The sequence below is a fragment of the Dreissena polymorpha genome, chromosome 2, assembly GCF_020536995.1.
Source record: "Dreissena polymorpha isolate Duluth1 chromosome 2, UMN_Dpol_1.0, whole genome shotgun sequence".
Lineage (NCBI taxonomy): Eukaryota > Metazoa > Mollusca > Bivalvia > Myida > Dreissenidae > Dreissena > Dreissena polymorpha.
The window spans coordinates 73,366,028-73,386,821 of record NC_068356.1 but is presented as its reverse complement, the minus strand read 5'-3'; the positions used below and the strand labels follow the sequence as shown (position 1 = coordinate 73,386,821).

The window sequence follows — 20,794 nt, the reverse complement described above, 5'->3', positions numbered from 1 at the left end:
TATTACAGACTTTCGAATGGGTGTAACTTTCTTTGATCCATGGAGCTTCGGAAAATCTTTAATAAGTTTCACTAGATCATTAGTCCTGAACATTTTTGCCAGCAAAGAAGGGAGAGAGCTAATTTTTTTAAATCTATATAATCAAATAAGTCCGCCGTAATTTGGGTAAATTGTAACTAACTGCTGCGTTTGTTTTGGTATTAATTTGAAGTTCTCCATGCCTGTTGATTCATATTCTAGATTTTTTCCTTTAAATTGTGACTGCTTATATGTTTTTAACAGTTATCAATATTCTTTAGATGAAAAGAAATGGGATGCGTTCGACCCGTTATGGTCCCGCCAAATAGAACATTAGCATTTTGCGGACGGCAACTCTTAACGTTTCTGCTTCAGGAATCTATGCGCTCGACCACTCACTGTTTCAGTAATCGATTTTCAAGCAATGGGGTGCTTTACTCTCCTACATTTTCCACGTGTCTGAGACAATCTTCGAAACCGCATCTTTGACAGCATTTTATAATTCACTGACGTTCTTCTATCGTAAACAGCAAAAGTGCGCCTTTCACTGTATTTTCTATTTCACAGACCAGAAGAAATGGGACGCGTTCGTCTCGTACCGGTCCCACCCGACAGAGGAAGACTTTGTCCTCAACACGCTCTACCCCAAACTGGAGAAAGAACTCGGATTCACGCTCTGCCTCCACTTCCGGGACTTTGTACCCGGAGAAAGTGAGTCATGCATGGGCTGTGGAAATTGGCATTTATTGTGAAAATAAAATAATTATATCTAAATAAAATCCAAGCTGATAAAGCTATTTGGCCTTACGTTTCATTTTGCGATTAATTGGCCTATATAACTTCAACCACAATTTACAGCAACAATAGATCAACGATTAGACTTATTAAGATGACGTCTTACTTGCCATATATGTACATATATTTGTTAATCGGGTATCGTCTTATGTTATGCAATGGCACGTGTACATCAAACGTTCGTAGTCAGATGCATTTCTAACTTCAACCCTGTGTTATGAAAATAAACATAACTCATGCTAATTTTACAAAATAAATGTTTTTGTTTTTTCTTTCCAGTTATGTCTAAATGCATCACGAACGAACTTTTTTCCAGCTTTCTTTATCATCATATGTTCGTGTTTTTCAGCCATTGCGAACACAATCACCAAAATGTGTTTTTTTCTGTCCAAATATTTCAAACAAAATGACGGAAAAGTGCATGTCATCGTTCCATCAATCGGAGAGGCATGTACACGTAACATACATTGGTTTCTTTCAAGCTATCTCTAGCAAAATGACCAACTTATTTGCATTTAATTTTAGCTATCTCTAACAACATCATCAATGCCGTGGATGGCTCTAGAAGGACGATTTTGATTCTCACGCCGCGCTATATCGAGAGCGAGTTCACGAGATTCGAGTACGAGAAAGCCCAGCAAGAAATGATGAAGCGGAAACACCGAATCATTCCAATCGTGCTCGAAGACATTTCCCGCCTCTCGTCCATAATGGACAAGAGCTTGAAAGCTATAATTAGCGCAGTGACGTATTTGGAGTGGCCAATGGAAAGCGATTCAAAGAAAATCGATAAATTCTGGAAGCGGTTACAACTTTCACTACCAAAGAAGAAGGTCGCAGACACTGAGCCGAGTTTGGATTCAAATGGGACATCTTTGACTGATTTAAGCTCTACTTGTTCAAACATCACTTCGCCATGCTCCATACTGTTTTGCCAGCCTATCAACAAAATCGATTTTGGCAATTATGCAAACACATTTAATTGCGAAGCTGAAAGACATAAACCTACTGACAACGACGAGACCGGCGAAACTATCTATGACGAAATTACTGAGCTAAACCGAAGTATTTGTATTCCAATTAAATGTGTTAGCGTTGGCGAGGACCAAGTTTAAGATATTGCGAAGGCAGTCTTACGTAAGATCCAGACAGAAAATATGTAGATGTGATTTATGACATGTACCTGTATTTCAAGCCAAAACCTCGGTAGATGACTTTGTAAGTTGGACAGAAGGTTGAAATAAGTAAGATGTATAGTTCCAAGAGGTGAATCTTATGTTATATAATACTCTTTGAAACAACAGTTGTTTAAAAGTATAAAGTTTCGTTTAGTTTTGTGACTAGTGACCAATCTGTGTAATGATATGGTCAATAAACGCAAAATGTTGAGACAACAAGTTTATTGGCGAAATACCAGACATAAAACGTCAGCTCATTTATTATAACTGAATGCTATAATTAAATCTACACAGTAAGTATGTCGCGATGTGTGTTCGTAACGTCAGTTACAAAATTACATCTTTTTTTATTTTTCCAACATTACAATATTATTTCATAAATGTTTATTTATATTTATGCATTGCCCATAACGCAGTTGAAACTGGTTGAAACGCTTTTAGCAGGACTTTAAAGATGCTCCAAAAAGCCGTTTTTATAACAAAAAATGTCAATTTGAAAGGTTACAATTGTGGGATGATAATACTTATACGAATACTATTACTAATACTTCTTCTGCTACTACTACTACTACTACTACTACTACTACTACTACTACTACTACTACTACTACTACTACTACTACTACTACTACTACTACTACTACTACTACTACTACTACTACTACTTCTACTGCTGCTGCTGCTGCTGCTGCTGCTGCTACACTACTACTACTACTGCTACTACTACTACTACTACTACTACTACTACTACTACTACTACTACTACTACTACTACTACTACTAATAATAATAATAATTATTATTATTATTATTATTATTACTATTATTATTATTATTATTATTATTATTATTATTATTATTATTATTATTATTATTATTATACTAATAATAATATTTTATCAAAATTGTTAATTTAATTTTGTTAAGCCCTTGTATCGAAATTTAACTTTGTGTTGATAGCGATTCTTTTTAATGAATCCGTTAACTTGATGACTTTGGATCGATTCTGACATACTACATTGTATATGCATCATATTCCATAAACATGGTCAGTTTTAAATTGTTTGGGATAAGTTAATGATTTAACCATTAGTGGATCCCTTTCTTTTAAACTAATGTACATTTATCAATACTCAATATGTTTAACGTTGATAATGATGTTGACAATTACAAATGTCATGTTTCTTCCGATTCGTAGAAAGACGTTCAGAGAGCTTAATTCCAGTCCTAAAATTTGAATTTGTTAATCATGGTACTTCTAATAAGAACTTAAGACCTTTTAACTCTTTGAACCCTTGCGTACTCGCAAGATAATAATGCTCAGAGCCTTTCATAATGCAGTTCGCCTGCAAAAACATGTATATAATAATATTAATATAAAATCAATCGAGTTTCAATCATAACATAATTTGTTAATGTGAGATATTATCACTTGTACGTTAAAAACTTGCCAATGTTGAAACTGTTTTATGGCAATTAATCTGCCATTATTCAAAGACCAAAGATTAAAATTGTTTCAAATTCTTTTCCGGATAGTTTTACCGTTTTACCTCTAGAACATTGTCCTATGGAACATAAGCCTGCAATTAGCTGATGAGACATTAGATTTTCAGGTTGACAGACATGAACATGTCATGAACTTGAGATCCTCAAACTATTTCTTGGAAACTTTTTTTAATTTGATGAAAAGGCGATGCTTATCTAATTAACTAATTACAAGTAGTATCGTTGTTATTATACGGTATGTCGACGGAACAGTAATGTGGACGATAATAGGCGGCGCTACGTAAGAACGCGTATGTAGCATTTAAGAGGCATTTTATGATAAACAGCTAGTTAAGGCGGTGTTAGAATGGACATAAATACTTGTCGGTCATAGTTTGTGGTATAAAATCCCACGGCGGATGTTTAGATCCGTAAGGATTCAATCCCGTGTGCGATATGTGTTTCTTATACAAACCTAGTTAATATTGAACATATTTCCTTTCACTTAAGCGTTTAGTTTCCATTAGTTGACATAAAGACAACACAACAATTAGCGTGCGACACATTTAATTATTATATTACAATGACATATGATATCTAGCAAAAATGAATTGTTTAAAAAAGGAAAAGATTTTAATAATAATTGTCATTTTTGCCAATGCCGTGAGGTCTTCAATGTTTGTTGGATCTAGACTGCGCAGCAATTGTACGAAATGGATAGGTCATCTGTGATAGCAGAAGTTTATACTAAACACCGTCATATGTGTGCAATGAAATACCATGAAAATCCTAAATGTGCGGCATTCTTGTGTAAATCCACAGGTATAAATATTGGTGAAAGGTATATATAATTGTTTGTTGTACTTGTAAGTAAACATTTAACGATATTTATTCATGGACGTAAGCCTATTACGTTAATTTTCAGGAATTGAAATCATTGACATTAATTACGTAAACTGGTAATGGTACATTTTCTTTATTATAATTGATACTTACAACATTTTTAAATCCAAAATAAAAGGACATACAATACACTATTTTTGATTATGTGATTATCATGAACATAATTTTTAACTTATACAATCAACATAACTGTTACAGAAACGCTAAGAATTTGGACGTTTTATAAATATATGTGTTTATTATATGACCCATACAAAATTGAACTTCATTGGTTTAGACAGTTGAAAGCTAACGACAATACATTTTTAATAAAACAAATTGTTGTTTCCCACGCTATAAATCTGGTACTTCATGGCGTTATTTTAGTTTAAATAGCTGGCGCTGGTACTCTTTCTAGAACTACGGTCGTACAAAAGCTACCGGGATATAATAATATCAATTCTATTACTGCATCAGTATGAAGAACAAATAAGCACCGTAATCATCACTGACATCACTGGCATAAGTCATTATATTGACCTTGGCTAAACCTAGGTCATATGAATTTGTGTCATGGATATCAGATAATATTAGATAGCCACGTTATAAATTTATGTATGATACCTTTATTTTAAGATATGATGTGCTGTAAATAAGATGCTGTTAATGTACTAAAATAGAATTCGTTCGATCTACAGAAATACCAGACACACGTTGCTACACTTCTGAAAAATTAAGTCACTACAATGGAACCTGGTCACGTTCGATGTCCAACAGAACTTGTCAGAGATGGGATTCCCAATCGCCGCATGACCACACCCAACAACAGTTCGTGTAAGATTGCCCCGAATTGAACTTGACCAAGGCCAATAATTACTGTCGCAATGGCGAAAAATAGTTCTGCCTCTGGTGTTATACGACTGACCCGAACCTTCGCTATGAATGTTGTTATATATATCGATGTTTCAACGCCGACGGTATGTTGTTTTTTTTTGTTTTTTTTTTTGGGGGGGGGGATCTTTTTTCCGTTCTATATAATTTATTTGCCTCGTCAATAGGTATGTTGGGGTCGAGGCAATCCCCCTCCATACCGTACATAATTTCCCAGGAGGGCAAAGGGGCATGGCGCATTACTTTCAAAAAGGGCATTTTAGCGCGCAGTTTAGGCAAGAAAGGGCAAAAACGTTCCCTGAATACCTGAATTACGTGGAAACATGTAATCGCATCAGAAGCAGTTGTGGAAAAAATAACATATAAACAAGCACATTTAATGGTAATAGATGTATTTAACTTACTATGATTTATATTAATATATTTACCTTGCAATGTACATTTAAGTTCCATGCTGTTTCAATAAACTGTACAGCACGACAAACATAATAAAGCAATATATGCATATGAATCTGATTATACACAGATCCACTAACATATAAATGAAACCATGTTTGTCTTATCCCATTTTCTAACAATAATCTCGACAGATGTTTAAAATAACATTGCGAGTAAATTGATCGCTAACAATATGCAAACACTCGTTTCCGTGACATACATCCACCGAGTAGATTACAAATAAATAAATAATGTTGTTGCTATCTAAAACATTTTTATGCATCGTTGATTATCACAGACATTTAATTTATTCCTTCTTAATGTATAATCTCCATCGTTAGTTCGATCGTTTACGACGTTATTTGCCATTTTTGCCGAGTCACAATTTAATTCTGTATAGTCCGCCATGTTGATAAAATGTCAAATGATGTAAGCGACAGGTGCGCATAGCAACGTTAAATCGTATACGCGATTCGTATTTGTTAAATTGGTATACGTCTCGGTAATTATTTCAATAATTAGATCTAATTATCTTAATGACGAAAACGATAAAGAATAAATTTGTTTGTGAATTTAAAAGTAATTATGCGTAAAAATATATGTTTTGATATAACTGAATAATGCATGCAAAGCACAATTGCCACAAGAATAACATCGAGTTTTTCATCAAATGTCTCCGAAGTAATGATTATATCGTGGAGGAGTACACATTGCCGAGCAAAAAGTGCGCTTGGTATAACATAGCCTCCGGCATTATCGATTGATACTGACACGGGGTTATTCACGCATGACTAATTCACAGCTTTGGGGCAGCCAGTAAGACCTAATCGAGCACTGTTATAGATTAAATCTGCTCAATTAAATATAGTCGATTAGACGTTGACGCCTCTCGAGTAAATCAAGCACAGTCGGAGCGTCACAGACAATCAAGGAAGCTGATATATAACAGATCATAATGTATAGTGTACAATATTGAATTGTATACATGCGCTAAAGACTACGTGCTGAAAAATACACAAATTGCCATTAATTCATGAACAGCAATAGATGTATACATGAATTGAAGAATAAATAATTATATTGTTAATATATGTAAGTCACTATGTACTACTTACAGTTTTGCAAAGTAGACACAAAGCTTGCAGTTGCGTAGTTAAGGTAATATAATATAGCGGTATACAACTTGATACATATATTGGAATTATCAATATACAGATGAACTTTGCAGTCAGCAATAAATATATACATGAATTGAAGAATGAATATATTGTTAATATTTGCAAGTCACAAAGTACAAATTACAGTATTGCAAAGTAGACAACTGTTCGTAGTTACATAGTTTGGGTAACATAATATAGCGGTATACAACTGGATACATATATTGGATTTATCAATATAGAGATGAACGATGCAAGTCATTCTTTTCTAACGATACAGCCTTAACAAAATGCCCTAATCTTAATTTGAACTTATTAAGTTGTTATCTAAATTGCAAAAGACATTCATATCCTTTAAACTATTATACTGGAATGAAAAATATGATTTTGCAGCGATTGGTAGTTTTTCATTCATTTTACAATTATATATATTTTTTTTAGTAAGAAGGAAAGTAAGATTAAGAGGAGCACTTGTGTTTCAATGTCCTAAAATAAACGAGGGTGCATTTATAAGTTCAGTAAATACATCAAAACCTTCAAACAGTTATGTAATAAACATTTTAACACATTTACATTCCCAAAAAATGTGTTCGATTGTTTCTGGCGCACTGTGACAAAAAGAGCATTCTGCAGATGCTTTATAATTGATTTTATACAAAAAATAGTTGGTACCAATAATTCGGTGTATAATTCTATACTGATACCATTGTAGTGTAGAATCTTTGGTTATTGAAAATGGCATTCCAAAAATATGGTTCCAGTCTTTTAATTCAATAGTTCCAAAAATGCTCGTCCATTTTGACATATATATAGGTAAATTGTCATTTGTTTTAACAATATTATACATGGGCTGGGTACCTTTTTGATATTTTAACATGGATATCATTTGTAAGGGAACACATGGCTTAACAAAGTCAAGATTATTTAAATCTGTAATTCTATTTAAAGCAGATGTTTTATCGAACAAACCATATTTTTTAAGTACTTGGTTACTACATGAGCAATACCTGTATAATGCAAGTGGTTTGGAGTGAAATTATATTTGTTACACAGATCTTCATAGCTATAAAACTCTAACCCCTCTTGATCTTTAATCAAATCGCCTTTAAAATTTACACCATGTTCGAACAACGTTTTTAGGAAAACACTCTTATTACCGATCGTTATATCTGGATTATAAAATATTGGGGTTTGAAGTATGTACTTTATATCAAATGATTCAGCTTTGCGAAAATTGACAAAGGACTGTAAAGTGTCTTTCCAGAAGGCATTGTTTTTTATGTATGAGGTTTTCCGGATAGTGAACACCACAATTATAAAGTTTTTGGGTATCTAATGTCATTTTTACTAAATGTATCCATTTACCATTTCCTGTGGTGAACCTTCGTATCCAAGAGCACTTCAGGGCAATTATAAAAGAAAAAATGTCGATCATATTAAGGCCCCCATCAGAATATTCTTTAATAAGAAATTTTTTGTTATTTTTTGAACTCCCATTCAACACGAAGTTTAAAAAAAGGTCATTAAGCTCCACCAACAGGTTGTGTGGTGGATTAGGAAATGAAACCAAACAAATGGGCAAGAACTGGCAAAGCAATGGTTTTTATCACTTGTATCCTTCCAATAGGAGTTAATATTCTTCTGGACCAGTTTTTAAGCAGTGTTTTAACTTTCGAAATTTTTTCTGTATAGTTAATATCGATCATCTTGTCAAGATCTATATGAATAGTTAAACCGAGCATATCGAAAGTCTGTTGGTTTCATTGTAACTTCCATCTAGTTTCGATACTATCAGAACTGAATTTATGTTTTCCTATCCAAACCACTTTAGTTTTGTCGAAGTTTACCTTTAAACCAGAGCACATTGTGAACAGCGACAATTCATCAAAGGTTTCATTAAGGGATTTTGCAGAGCCATCCAGGAGAATTGATGTGTCATCAGCAAATTGCGATAACTTATATTCAGTATTATTTATTTTTATTCCTTTTATTTTGGGATTTGCCTTGAGTTTAAGAGACAATATTTCGGCGCATACAATAAAAATATAACAACTGAGGGTATGTTCCATTGTTAAAACGTTTGAGTACGACCCCAAAATGGATTTTGAAAATGAGGGTTATTGAATTCGTCATAGTTTTTTTTGACTATCTCATAATAATGATTGATCAATTGCACAGTATGAAATATTACAAATATACTAATTCATAGAAAACTTGTGACTATCAAATGAACGTTTAAATAAGACATTGACTTTGCCACACATATGCCATGAACGGGGGTATATGCCTGTTAAGCTTATTGTTGTTATCTCGTCAATGGTATGTAAAGGCAGCATTCTTACCAGTATATATCGCTATAATGTTTAAAATCTAACGTTTCCTTTAGTATGCAGTTTTTGCATGTTTACAATTCGTTGACTGTTCAATAAAATAAGTCTCATTGACAGTTTCGACCAATATATAATTGCATTTATTGTAATGCTTGCATTATACGACGGGTCAATCTTGATTTATGTTACACATAAACAACTGACGTTCTGTTCTTGTGTTGTAGCCAACTGCAGGCTGTATAACACATCTGGAAAACCATTTGAAGATGTCTAAGGATACAGCTACTTTAGAAAGAAAGAATCCTAAACTCTTGTTGAATAATGTCGTACGTTATGTTAGATGACCGCTGTGTTTTCACAACATTGTAATTATTTTCGCTTTTACATTGAAACACAAACTTTTTAGCTAATATTAAAATTGTGAACGTTTAATACCATATATTGTGCAAGGTTCTTTTCACTTTTAACTAAACTAGTTTTTGACGTTTTATCATGTATTGTATATACTGCATTTACTGGTTTGTAAGTGTGCTTTATTGATATACCAAAACATTTTCCATGTAATTAAAAACAATTGTGCACAGTTATAACGATAGTACAACTCAACTTATACATTTGGTTATAAATCTCCAATAATGTATGTTTGACAATTGGCTTATCGCATTTATGTACTAAATTAATTCGCGATGGATTTATGTTGTGTATACATATCTACCAGGACCGATAATATATCGAACATAATCTTATTATATGTGAACACTTTAACCAGTAAGAGTAAGATAGTTTGTACAAATATAACATTTGTATTTGGCTTACTGATAACAATTTTTCAAATTTCAAAAGTAATGTTGTAAACATATATAATGCAGCAGCTTACTGTGTTGCAATAAACAGTTTATTCCTAAGTGTATAAATAATATTGTTTTACCACTGGCGCAAGTATCACACGTTATTTCTTTTTGAATTATAAAGTGCCCTCTATTTTTTAATTTTATGTTAAATTCTTAATTAGCGAGGCCGCTAGTTTTTAAAGGCTGAAAAATTAATTGTAACTATAAGATTTTGAACAGCGATGTATATAATATGCACTGACTGCCATAGGGCCAAAAACCCACATTCGTCGCTTGCAACTATACGTCACACTCAAAATATCCAGTCATCTCGCTTACAAAGTCACCTATTTGATCTTCTGGTTTGAATTCCAGGTACAGATCGTCAGACATATCAACATATTCGCTGTGCGAATCTTCAATAAGACTGTACACGTTTTGAACAGTGTCTTTATCTTTGTCCTCACACATTTTAACAAATTTTATTGGGCCACAAATACTTCGGTCAATCTCAGATATCTCCTCATAGATACTTTCATTATCCTCATTGTTTTTACCGGTATCGTCTTTTTGGTCGCATCTGAATGTGCTTGCAGAATTGCAGAAGTCGCTTTCGTTGATAGGCGGTAAATATTGCTTGGAGCTAGAAACGACACTGTTTGAAACAGAAGAACTGAAATCAGTTAGAGTTGTTCCATTTGAATCCAAACTCATGCCAATATCCGCGACCTTCTTCTTGGGAAGCGAAAGTTGTAACCGCTTCCAGAATTTATCGATTTTCTTGGATTCGCTTTCGATTGGCCACTCCAAATACGTCACTGAACTAATAATAGCTTTCAAGCTCTTGTCCATCGTGGACGAAAGGCCGGAAATGTCTTCGAGGACAATCGGGATGATTCGGTGTTTTCGCTTCAGCATTTCCTGTTGGGCCTTCTCATACTCGAATCTCGTGAACTCGCTCTCGATATAGCGTGGTGTGAGAATCAATATTGTCCTTCTAGAACCATCCACGGCGTTAATGATATTGTTAGAGATAGCTGGAAATAAAGATGCACATTTTTATGGTTTTATAATTTAGTTAAAAAGAAAGGAAAAAACCTATAAATTTTGTCACAGTGTGCCTCTCGAAAAGAAACAATACAATATTCTGTGATATTGTGTGAGATATAACTATACATATTATAGTCAGTTTTTGATTGAATTATTTGTTCACGGATTCATTAAAATAACGACACGTTGTTTAATTGACGTGGTTGGATGTAACACTTGTATCAACCGAACAGATACCAGTTATAATTTAGCGATACGCGTATCATATTATTTATATTTCCTTTAGATGTCTTATTTATGATGATGAAATAATAGAGGCCATAACGAAACATTATATAAAAGCGTATTTTTATGTATTTAAAAACATTGACATTAGAGTGGTAACTTGTAGATGAATATTAATATCCAAACGTAGCGTAATATGCCCATAGTGTGACAAATACAGTTAACGTAAATTGTCGATTCATATTTATATTCAAACATATCGTAAATACGCAGAATGCGGCAATTTAAGTTTCAGTAGTTTATTCACACGACACGAATTGCTAACTAAGCAGGTATGACGTCAACCCATGCATGAAAACGTCATCTAAATTAGTCAATTTAGTTATGCCAGTCAATCCATACATAACTTTCAAAGAGTTTCTAAGCATTAAAGAACGCGCATATCACTATGGCTGAAAATTGTGTTTTAAGTTTTATGGACCAATTTAGCAAATATATAAAACGTGAATCACTGACTTTCTCCTGGCACGAAGTCCCGGAAGTGAAGGCAGAGCGTGAACCCGAGTTCTTTCTCCAGTTTGGGGTAGAGCGTGTTGAGAACAAAGTCATCCTCTGTCGGATGGGACCGGTACGAGACGAACGCGTCCCATTTCTTCTCGTCTGCGAAATAAAAATGAGTCTCGTCTCACTCTGAGAAAACGGTGTTTAATTGTGCGTAAAGTGTCGCCCAAGATAAGACTGTGCAGTCCACACAGGCTAATCAGGGACCACTATTTTCGTCAATTTTTTTGTTGTTTTTTTTTTGCTAAAATACTTCCTTAAAACGAAAAATGCCATTAAAGCAAAACGTGTCGTCCCTGATCAGCCTGTGCGGACTGAATAGGCTAATTTGGGAGACAATTAACGCACATGCATGAAGCTCTTTTATCCCAAAGCGAGGCTCAAGTTCAGGGAAAGGTGAACTTTTTACTGATGGTGAAAGAACAACGTCAGCGAAATAGACAGTATTGTTATAGGTGTAGTTTTAACCCATTTATGCCTAGCGTCTAGAAAAAAGGCCTGGCAAACAGCGTAGACCCAGATGAGACGCCGCTCGTTGTCTGCAAAATAATAAAAAAGTTGTTTAAGGTGCGGTTCTCCATTTTAGGGTAAAACACTATTTATCTGCGGGCGAGAACGATCCCACTGAGTCCTCTAAATACAGCGTTCAATCTTCAAGAACTATTTACGGATTGGTAGAGTGCCGATGAACACATCTGCTTCCGATGTGTAAAACAGATACATAGATCTCGTTGTCTCGCTGAAAACAAGCATATGCCCTCTATTTAATTAATAAACTTTCTTTAATTAACAATAGCATGTGATATTCGCAAATCTAGGCATGTATCCACTTGTTGCCTCAAAACCCCGCCGATGTATAAGAAAATGACCTCAACATACTAGCAATATGTACAATTTCGCACGCCGTATATTAAGTTTGCAACTTTATATCACTCTAAAATGACCATTTTATGTTATGAAATGTTAATATGCTTAATGACGCGACAGAAATAATCTGTCTGTCTGTCTGTCTGTCTGTCTGTCTGTCTGTGTGCCTGCCTGCCTGCCTGCCTGCCTGCCTGCCTGCCTGTCTGTCTGTCTGTCTGTCTGTCTGTCTGTCTGTCTGTCTGTCTGTCTGTCTGTCTGTCTGTCTGTCTGTCTGTCTGTCTGTCTGTCTGTCTGTCTGTCTGTCTGTCTGTCTGTCTGTCTGTCTGTCTGTCTGTCTGTCTGTCTGTCTGTCTGTCTGTCTGTCTGTCTGTCTGTCTGTCTGTCTGTCTGTCTGTCTGTCTGTCCTGTCTGACCGTCCGTCAGTCCGTCTGTCCGCCAGTCTGTCTGTCTGTCTATCTGTGTGGCTGTCTATAAGAAATTGTTTTCGAGTTACCGCGACACAAAAGTACCATGGAAATAAGCATTGGTGGATAAGCTACATAAATAGTGCAATGAAGGTCTAATTGAGCTTTGCTAGCTCAAGTGACAAAGGGGCGAAAAGGCTTACTTTTTATTAATTGTGTCTTGTTCTGAGAAAACTGGGCTTAATTCATGTGCGTAAAGTGTCGTCCCAGATTAGCCTGTGCAGTGCACACAGGCTAATCAGGGACGACATTTTCCGCTTTAATGCTATATTTAGTTTCAAGGAAGTCCCTCCTTACCGAAAATCAAGTTTAGGCGGAAAGTGTCTTCCCTGATTAGCCTGTGCGGACTGCACAGGCTAATCTGGGACGACACTTTACGCACATGAATTAAGCCCAGTTTTCTATGAACAAGACACAATTGCCTGTATAAAACCAGTACAAGACCCATCAATTTGAAATCGGATATCACATCCACTTTGTGACCGGCACGAATATAAGGGACATGCGTAGTGGTGATTTTTTTTATAGAAAGCATGTTTTGTACCTCGTGAGAGGTCATAACACTCTTTTTAGCGGAAAACCATCGTATCTTAGTTTAAAGACAATATCACTATCAGCAGATGTGAATACTACCAATACTACATGGAACTCATAGATTTATAAAACGAATAACAACAAATTAAGCGTGGGATTCCTATTTTGAGAGTGTAACCGCTGTTTTCATTTGTCTTTTTATTAAAAATCTCTCATCTTCCGCTATTATGACAGTCCGAGTGACGATGTTTATTTTTACCTCAAAGCAGAGTCAACACCGTAATGATTTCCAAATTAGGGGAGACTACTTTGACAAACGCAGGTTTACTTCCTTTAGTTATCACCCATGCATTACTCGCGCAGATTGTTTAGTTAATACATCAACGAAATTCAAAAAAGTGTTGTTGTTTTTTAATCCGTACCGAAACGCCCTGTCAAAAATTCAGATTTGTTCACTCTATATTACATCGATGAGATTAATCAACATCCGTGCAGAGCTCTGAATGTATCCGACCAAAGCTTCATCGAATCTCTGTCGCAATTTCTGTCTATTTGCTTTGTCATTTTTTTGACGTTAGACAATATGATCAAGTACCATTCTGTATAAATCACTCTGCTTTTTATTAATTACAATATTATATGCATTTTATTCGGCCAAATATGGAAAATTGTAACTTATAAATGCAATAGTTGCCGTTAAGGATTTTGATTTAGGATACTTATTAAATGAGCCTCGTTTTGGGAAAATGGGCTATATGCATGTACGTTAAATGTCGTCCCAGATTAGCCTGTGAATTCCGCAAAGGCTTATCAGGGATAACACTTTACGCCTGGACTTGATTTTCGGTGTGAAGAGACTTCCTTCTATCGAACAATTCTATAAAAGTGGAAAAATGTACTCACGGAAAAGCTTGTGCAGACTGCACAAGCTGTTATGGGACCTTTACGCATATTTATTAAGCCCAAATTTCCCACAATTCGGTTAAGATATTTTGTCATTTTACCGTCGTCCTCATAAGCTTGAAAGTAGTGCACAATCTTCATGACAAGGATAACTCTGTGTCTCCACATGTAGTAAAGGATGACGACTGTTCCAATAAGGAGCACGACGAAAGTTCCAACGCATGCGCCAACCACCCACATGTACCACGTGTTCTCTTTCTCTACAACACCTGCGGCGGTACAATACGAACTTGTTGAAATACAAGTGAAATTGTTCTTCGAAATGACAATGCAATTGCTAGTTAAATTCAGCATCGATAGTAAATATTGAAACCTTTATTATTTCTTAACATGCAAAATTGTAAATTATGATCTGGTATAATTTAGTACTACACAAGTCGAGAATTACATCGACCAAACATACAGGGAAACATGTACGTATTAAAAAAGGGACAGTTACATACACAAAAAATGTCTTGCAGCAAATATGAAGTTAATGACAAAGCTATATATTACTTTTATTATTTATTTTATCGTATATGTACGTTTTGGAATGTTTTCGTTTTTTCGGTATATCTGAAACTAAACAACATTATTTTTATGCACGTATAACTCTACAACTACATATACCATTAAAGCCACACACCTTGAAATGAAATATATGGCAAAGTAAATTTAAGCATAAATAAGAACCATATTTTATCTATGCCATTTATAATATATCTGGTGGATACAAGGTTGTAATCTGTTTCTTTTGCGCTTTAAAACTTAAAAATAATAGCGTTTGTCGAAATGGACGTATACGGCTAGAAATCCTACTTTCGGTTTAAAAAGCGGTGCCGTTTAAAAAATAATAAATTACTTGCTAACTAGGCTATAGATTTAATTTTATCTATGCCAATGAGAATATATCTGGTGGTTACAAGGTAGAAATACGTCTTTTTTGCGCTTTAAAACTTAAAAATAATCGCGTTTGTCGAAATGGATGTATACGTATAGAAATCTTACTTTCGGTTTTGAAATTTATAAAAATAATAAATTACTTGCTACTATAGATTTAATGACAATTGTGCACACTTTCAAATTGCATCTATATGTATTGATCAACATGTATTTCATTTCAAGGTGTGTAGCTTTAATTTACTCCATTACCATAAATCGCTCTATACTAGTATCAGGCGATACAGAACAAAACACATACACAAGTATAATTGAATTTCCATGGCAACCCATACTCACTGACTGGGTCAGGCAGGCGGGTCTCGCACCTCTCGCCCACGTATCGGGACCGGCAGTCGCATACCTCGGTATTCTTCAGCAGGTTACAGCGTCCGTTTTCCCCGCAGTCTAGACAACAACGCTCACTGCAGTCGAGACCTATGGGGAGTTTTAGAAATAGTGTCAAACTGAAATAAATTTGCCGTTCTCTGTGAAAAAGAGATGTAATGCATGTGCGTAAAGTATCGTCCCAGATTAGCATGTGCAGTCCGCACAGGCTTATCAGAGACGATACTTTCCGCTTGAATGATATTTTTCGTTTCAAGACAGTTTCTTCTTAGCAAAAATCTAGTCTAGGCGTAAAGTGTCGTCCCTGATTAGCCTGTGTGGACTGCACATTCTAATCTGGGACTACGCTTTACGCATATGCGTTAAACCCTTTTTTCCACAGAGCACGGCCCAAAAACAAATCATGATAACATTTTAGACGTTGCTCACAATGCTGGAAATGGCTCGATATAAGAGTTCCCTGTCCGCTCTCAACGCAGTCCTTTCTGGTAAACGCGTCCCGGTATAAGACGAAAGAAAGAGCCATGTTCTGAGAAAACTGGGCATAATGCATAACGCGCAAAGTGTCGTCTCAGATCAGCCTGTGCAATCCGTACAAGGTAATCAGGGTCGACACTTTCTGCTTTTATGACATTTTTCGCGGACTGCACAGGCTAATCTGGGACGACACTTCACGCACATGCATTATGCCCAGTTTTCTCAGAACGCGGCTCGAAAGCAGACATAGTTTTAACCAACTGCGACATCATTCTTCGTTAGAGCTATAGTAAAGAATAAACAATTGTTGTAATGAAGTTTAATATAAATTAACAATGACAAGCGAATTTGACCAGTTTTATCTGTGTTATTGTGTTTTTATTACAAGCTTGTTTTTGCGTTGCGCGAATCATGAACTGCAATTTTGGATTTTTCAATGACTATGTCCTTATAATCCCACAAAAGCAGTTGCAGTGATAATTCGTATCTTAAAATATCTATAGCACTTATTTAAAAACGGAGATAGTATGAATTGCAAATAATAACTAAAACGACCACGAATGGTGTTATTTTACATGAAAAAATCACAATATAATAACTGTTGTCATAATATAGATTTCATATCATTGCAATTATAGAATGATAGAAGAAAAAAAACAGCATTACTTGTGCGTTTAGTAGACCATCTATACGGCTGTTCGGTATCGATTTTTGTTTGCAACGATATAATCTTTCATTTAATGATATTAATTATAGCATGTTCATTCATGATTTTCTTTTTATAGAAGAATCAATTTTTATTCATAAACATTTACAAGGAAAGACAAAACGCTTGTAAAAACTTTTTAAAAAGGATCAGCGGAAGTGATATTTTGTCACTGACGCATGGTTGTCACTTTGATTTGACGTTAAATGCCAAGCGCAATTAGAGAATACCATTCTTAATGAGATGTTAATGTAACTCAACGCGTGTTTGTGTATTATCGTGTAGGTAGTCACTGGCGAATATGTTTTCGGTCATCGAATACATGTAGCTAATGTCTATTTTAGTAAACGACCGTATATTACTAGTACTTGATTAGTAGATATTTTTGTAAAAAATAAAACGCTAAATACATACACCGAACATAATGCAACAAACGTCATATACATAACGGAATGGCTTCTTTCATGACGATGATGATGATGGTGGTGGTGCTGGGGATGATGATGGTGGAGTGATAATGATGATGATAATAATGATGATGATGATGATGATGATGATAGTAGAAGTAGTGATGATAGTAGAAGTAGTAGTAGTAGTAGTAGTAGTAGTAGTAGTAGTAGTAGTAGTAGTAGTAGTAGTTGTAGTAGTAGTAGTAGTAGTAGTAGTAGTAGTAGTAGTAGTAGTAGTAGTAGTAGTAGTAGTAGTAGTAGTAGTTAGTAGTAGTTGTAGTAGTTAGTAGTAGTAGTAGTAGTAGTAGTAGTAGTAGTAGTAGTAGTAGTAGTAGTAGTAGTAGTAGTAGTAGCAGTAGTAGTAGTAGAAGTAGTAGTAGTAGTAGTAGTAGTAGTAGTAGAAGTAGTAGTAGTAGTAGTAGTAGTAGTAGTAGTAGTAGTAGTAGTAGTAGTAGTAGTAGTAGAAGTAGTAGTAGTAGTAGTAGTAGTAGTAGAAGTAGTAGTAGTAATAGTATATAAGTAGAAGTATTAGTAGTTGTTGTTGTAGGTAGAACTAGTTTATGCCATTTTCGATTTACCTCTTGCCCCTATATCACATTCACACACGATCTTAGTCCCCTGCCAGGTACCGTGGTTCACCACTTCCTGTTTACACGTGCCGAATACGCAAACATGTGGCCCACATTGCCGTTCTTTCATTGGTGTCTGTGCAGAACACGCATTGTAGCGCGGATCTAGGCCCTCAGGAAAAGATGTAACTCCATTATTAGATTGCATTTCGGAAGTAATAACAGCCTTGCTTAAAGGGTGTTCAATGGGGCGCTTGGTTGGAGGCAGAAATAGTTGCCACGTTACGTTAGATACCTGAACCGGTGTTTCCTTCTTAAACTGTTTCTTGAGTTTCTTCATTTGTTCCAGCACGTCATCCAAAGATGACTTTACTTTCTTGTCATGGAATGTGTGCATCAATGCATTGCTAGTAAAGTTAGGTTTGTTGGACGTGTTAAATGACTTTGATGAAAAAACGTCCTTGAGTATTGAACTATTAACTATAGTGTCATCGACCTTCGGTTTAACTTCTAGTTTTCTCTCTTGGTCGGCTAGATTACCCTCTGATAATAAAGTTGGTTTAAGTTTTAGAGAAGGTCCGTGTTGTACTAAAACATCTGACGATGAGTTCACTGAAGCTGATCCTTTTAATGCAGTTAAATCAGATACTGCTCTATGCTGGTTTGCAATTGTTTGTAATTCGGTGTTGTTATATAGCATTTTAGAAAATTGTTCTATAATACGTTGCCCTTCTAAGTTCGGGTCCGTTGTTGTATAAGTTTTACTTGTTAGATTTGTTTCATTTGTTGAGCCTTGATCGCTTCTTAATATGCGTTCTTCTATTGATTTATGTTCACTAGATGTTTCAAAGATTATTGTAGTATTTTGTTTACTGTATCCAGATATTTCGGTCGAATAATTAGGTTCACTTGTTTCAGATATTGCAGTAACAGAATAAGATTTACTAGTTGAAGCTATTTCTCGCTCAGGATTACGTGAATTTGGTGCACTGGTATCAGTTATTTCTGTAATTACAATGGTTGAACTTTGTTCGCTGGGTACAATCGCTTCCTTTAGCGATTTTGATTTACTGGGTATAACTAATCCAGTCACTGAATGGTGTGAATGAGGTGCTTTGGTTACATCTGTAACTGTGTCAGGTGTCATTGCTACAGAAAGCTGTGTTTCAAAGTTTGATTCAGTTGGCATCAAATAAGTAGCTGTTGGACTTGGTCCAAATGACATAGTCGAAGATGATGAAGAATTGCACGGGTAAGACGTGCAATTGAGACTCACTTCCGGCGATACAAAAGTGATCAAAGAAAACATCCGAAAAGTAATAAGAAGTTTCAACATTATGTCTGTATCAGTTTTCGGAATCATGCGCTAAAATATTTGTATAGGTATGTTATCGACCATTATTGAAATCATCCACACACTAAGCGATGGCAGCTTATAGATTCGTGTACTAGTGTTGAGATTAAAGAAAAGGAACAAACACACTAAAAAAGTCCCCTTGAAAAGTCAATATCGCTTCATCTTCAATAACAGTTTATGATAATAAAGTCTTCCTACTACTCAGCCCTTTTTCAAATTGTTACTCATAATCCACAAAAGGCAGTTATCCATCGCCACCGTATCTCTTGCTGCTATTGTTGTTGGTCCTTAGAGGAACTAAATCAAACACCACGAAAACACTACTTTTTCATATTATAATCCAAAACACAATAAAACTTCTTTTTTCTGTTCTGCATTTCGTTTACAATCCGATTAAGTTGACATTAACTGAAATGAACGCCACCACTAAAGTGCGGATTTTATTAAAACAACTGTCACACCATTAACGCTATGCATAAAGAATGCGACCTTTTCAGTTTATGACGCTTTATTTCCTCAACACAATAGTTCAAGCGAAACATTCTCTTAGTTAGAAAATTGGACACCAAGAAACAACAAAAAAATCAATTGTAACTGTTACAAAATTAATAATTAATCGTTTCAAAACGTTTAAAGTCATTCCATTTTGAATTCGTAATCCGAAATCTAGATAAAATAGCACAAGGGACAAGTGTTTTATTTCGAGACAATGTGGTTATTATAGATAATTTACATGCAGCATACAACGTCATTAGAGCGTTAACGTCTTTATTTACGTCGACTAAAGTATTCTTAGCTGCGCAAGTAATGATGCGTAGAGGTTGTAACACGATGTTACTCACTGCAAATATATGTTATTTCCGCAAACCGAATTTACCGACAAGCGTTTAGGTGAAGGCAATATGAGCGATCTCGACCTTGTGACAAATGTGGGCATGTCGTTTTTTATGTATTGTATGGTTCCCTTATATCGAGCGTCTCCTGGTGTCGATCATTTTGTTTACATGAGGAACGAGGCTCTTGCGATGACGTCACACCCATGCGCTCCGAGTAATTTGCTTAACTTACATAATTTCGCATGAAAATATATACCAACACAACCATAATGAGGAAACAACAGTTGTAATTGCACGTCTAGATCTTACTTCAACTTAAATACTCAAATGTATCCACGTCCCATACATTTGTTAGACCTCTTCATGAAATATCCACATAAATTGCAAAGCGAAGTAGGCGATTGACCTAGTGTAAACACATTAGTTTGATTTAACTTTATGGTTCATGGGGGGGATAAAATTCATT

At 35.2% G+C, this 20,794-nt stretch overlaps 2 protein-coding genes across 2 annotated transcripts in view; one reads left to right on the top strand and one right to left on the bottom strand.

Moving 5' to 3' along the window:
• LOC127869814 (interleukin-1 receptor accessory protein-like) overlaps positions 1 to 9,448 on the top strand; it is a 13,981-nt gene extending 4,533 nt beyond the window's left edge. Inside the window, exons 4-6 of the mRNA XM_052412472.1 lie at positions 586 to 729; positions 1,339 to 1,665; positions 9,399 to 9,448. Of these exons, the coding sequence (XP_052268432.1) occupies positions 586 to 729; positions 1,339 to 1,665; positions 9,399 to 9,448 (521 nt within the window). The remainder of the gene's footprint in view (positions 1 to 585; positions 730 to 1,338; positions 1,666 to 9,398) is intronic.
• A 279-nt stretch (positions 9,449 to 9,727) lies between these two features.
• On the bottom strand, positions 9,728 to 19,843 carry LOC127867596 (uncharacterized). Its single transcript, XM_052408874.1, has 5 exons — positions 18,145 to 19,843; positions 15,887 to 16,024; positions 14,710 to 14,877; positions 11,796 to 11,939; positions 9,728 to 11,041 (listed from the first exon to the last, which is right to left on the bottom strand). The coding sequence occupies exons 1-5, from the start codon at positions 19,496 to 19,498 to the stop codon at positions 10,305 to 10,307; spliced, it is 2,541 nt and encodes an 846-aa protein (XP_052264834.1). The 5' UTR covers positions 19,499 to 19,843; the 3' UTR covers positions 9,728 to 10,304.
• Between the last annotated feature and the right edge of the window lie 951 nt (positions 19,844 to 20,794).

Excerpts from the sequence above, each read along its gene's own strand:
- LOC127867596 (XM_052408874.1), bottom strand. The coding sequence starts at position 19,498 with ATGATTCCGAAAACTGATACAGACATAATGTTGAAACTTCTTATTACT. Across the intron at positions 14,878-15,886 it reads CCGCCTGCCTGACCCAGTCA|GTGTTGTAGAGAAAGAGAAC; the intron begins GTGAGTATGGGT and ends GTACCGCCGCAG. Across the intron at positions 11,042-11,795 it reads GGACTTCGTGCCAGGAGAAA|CTATCTCTAACAATATCATT; the intron begins GTCAGTGATTCA and ends CTTTATTTCCAG.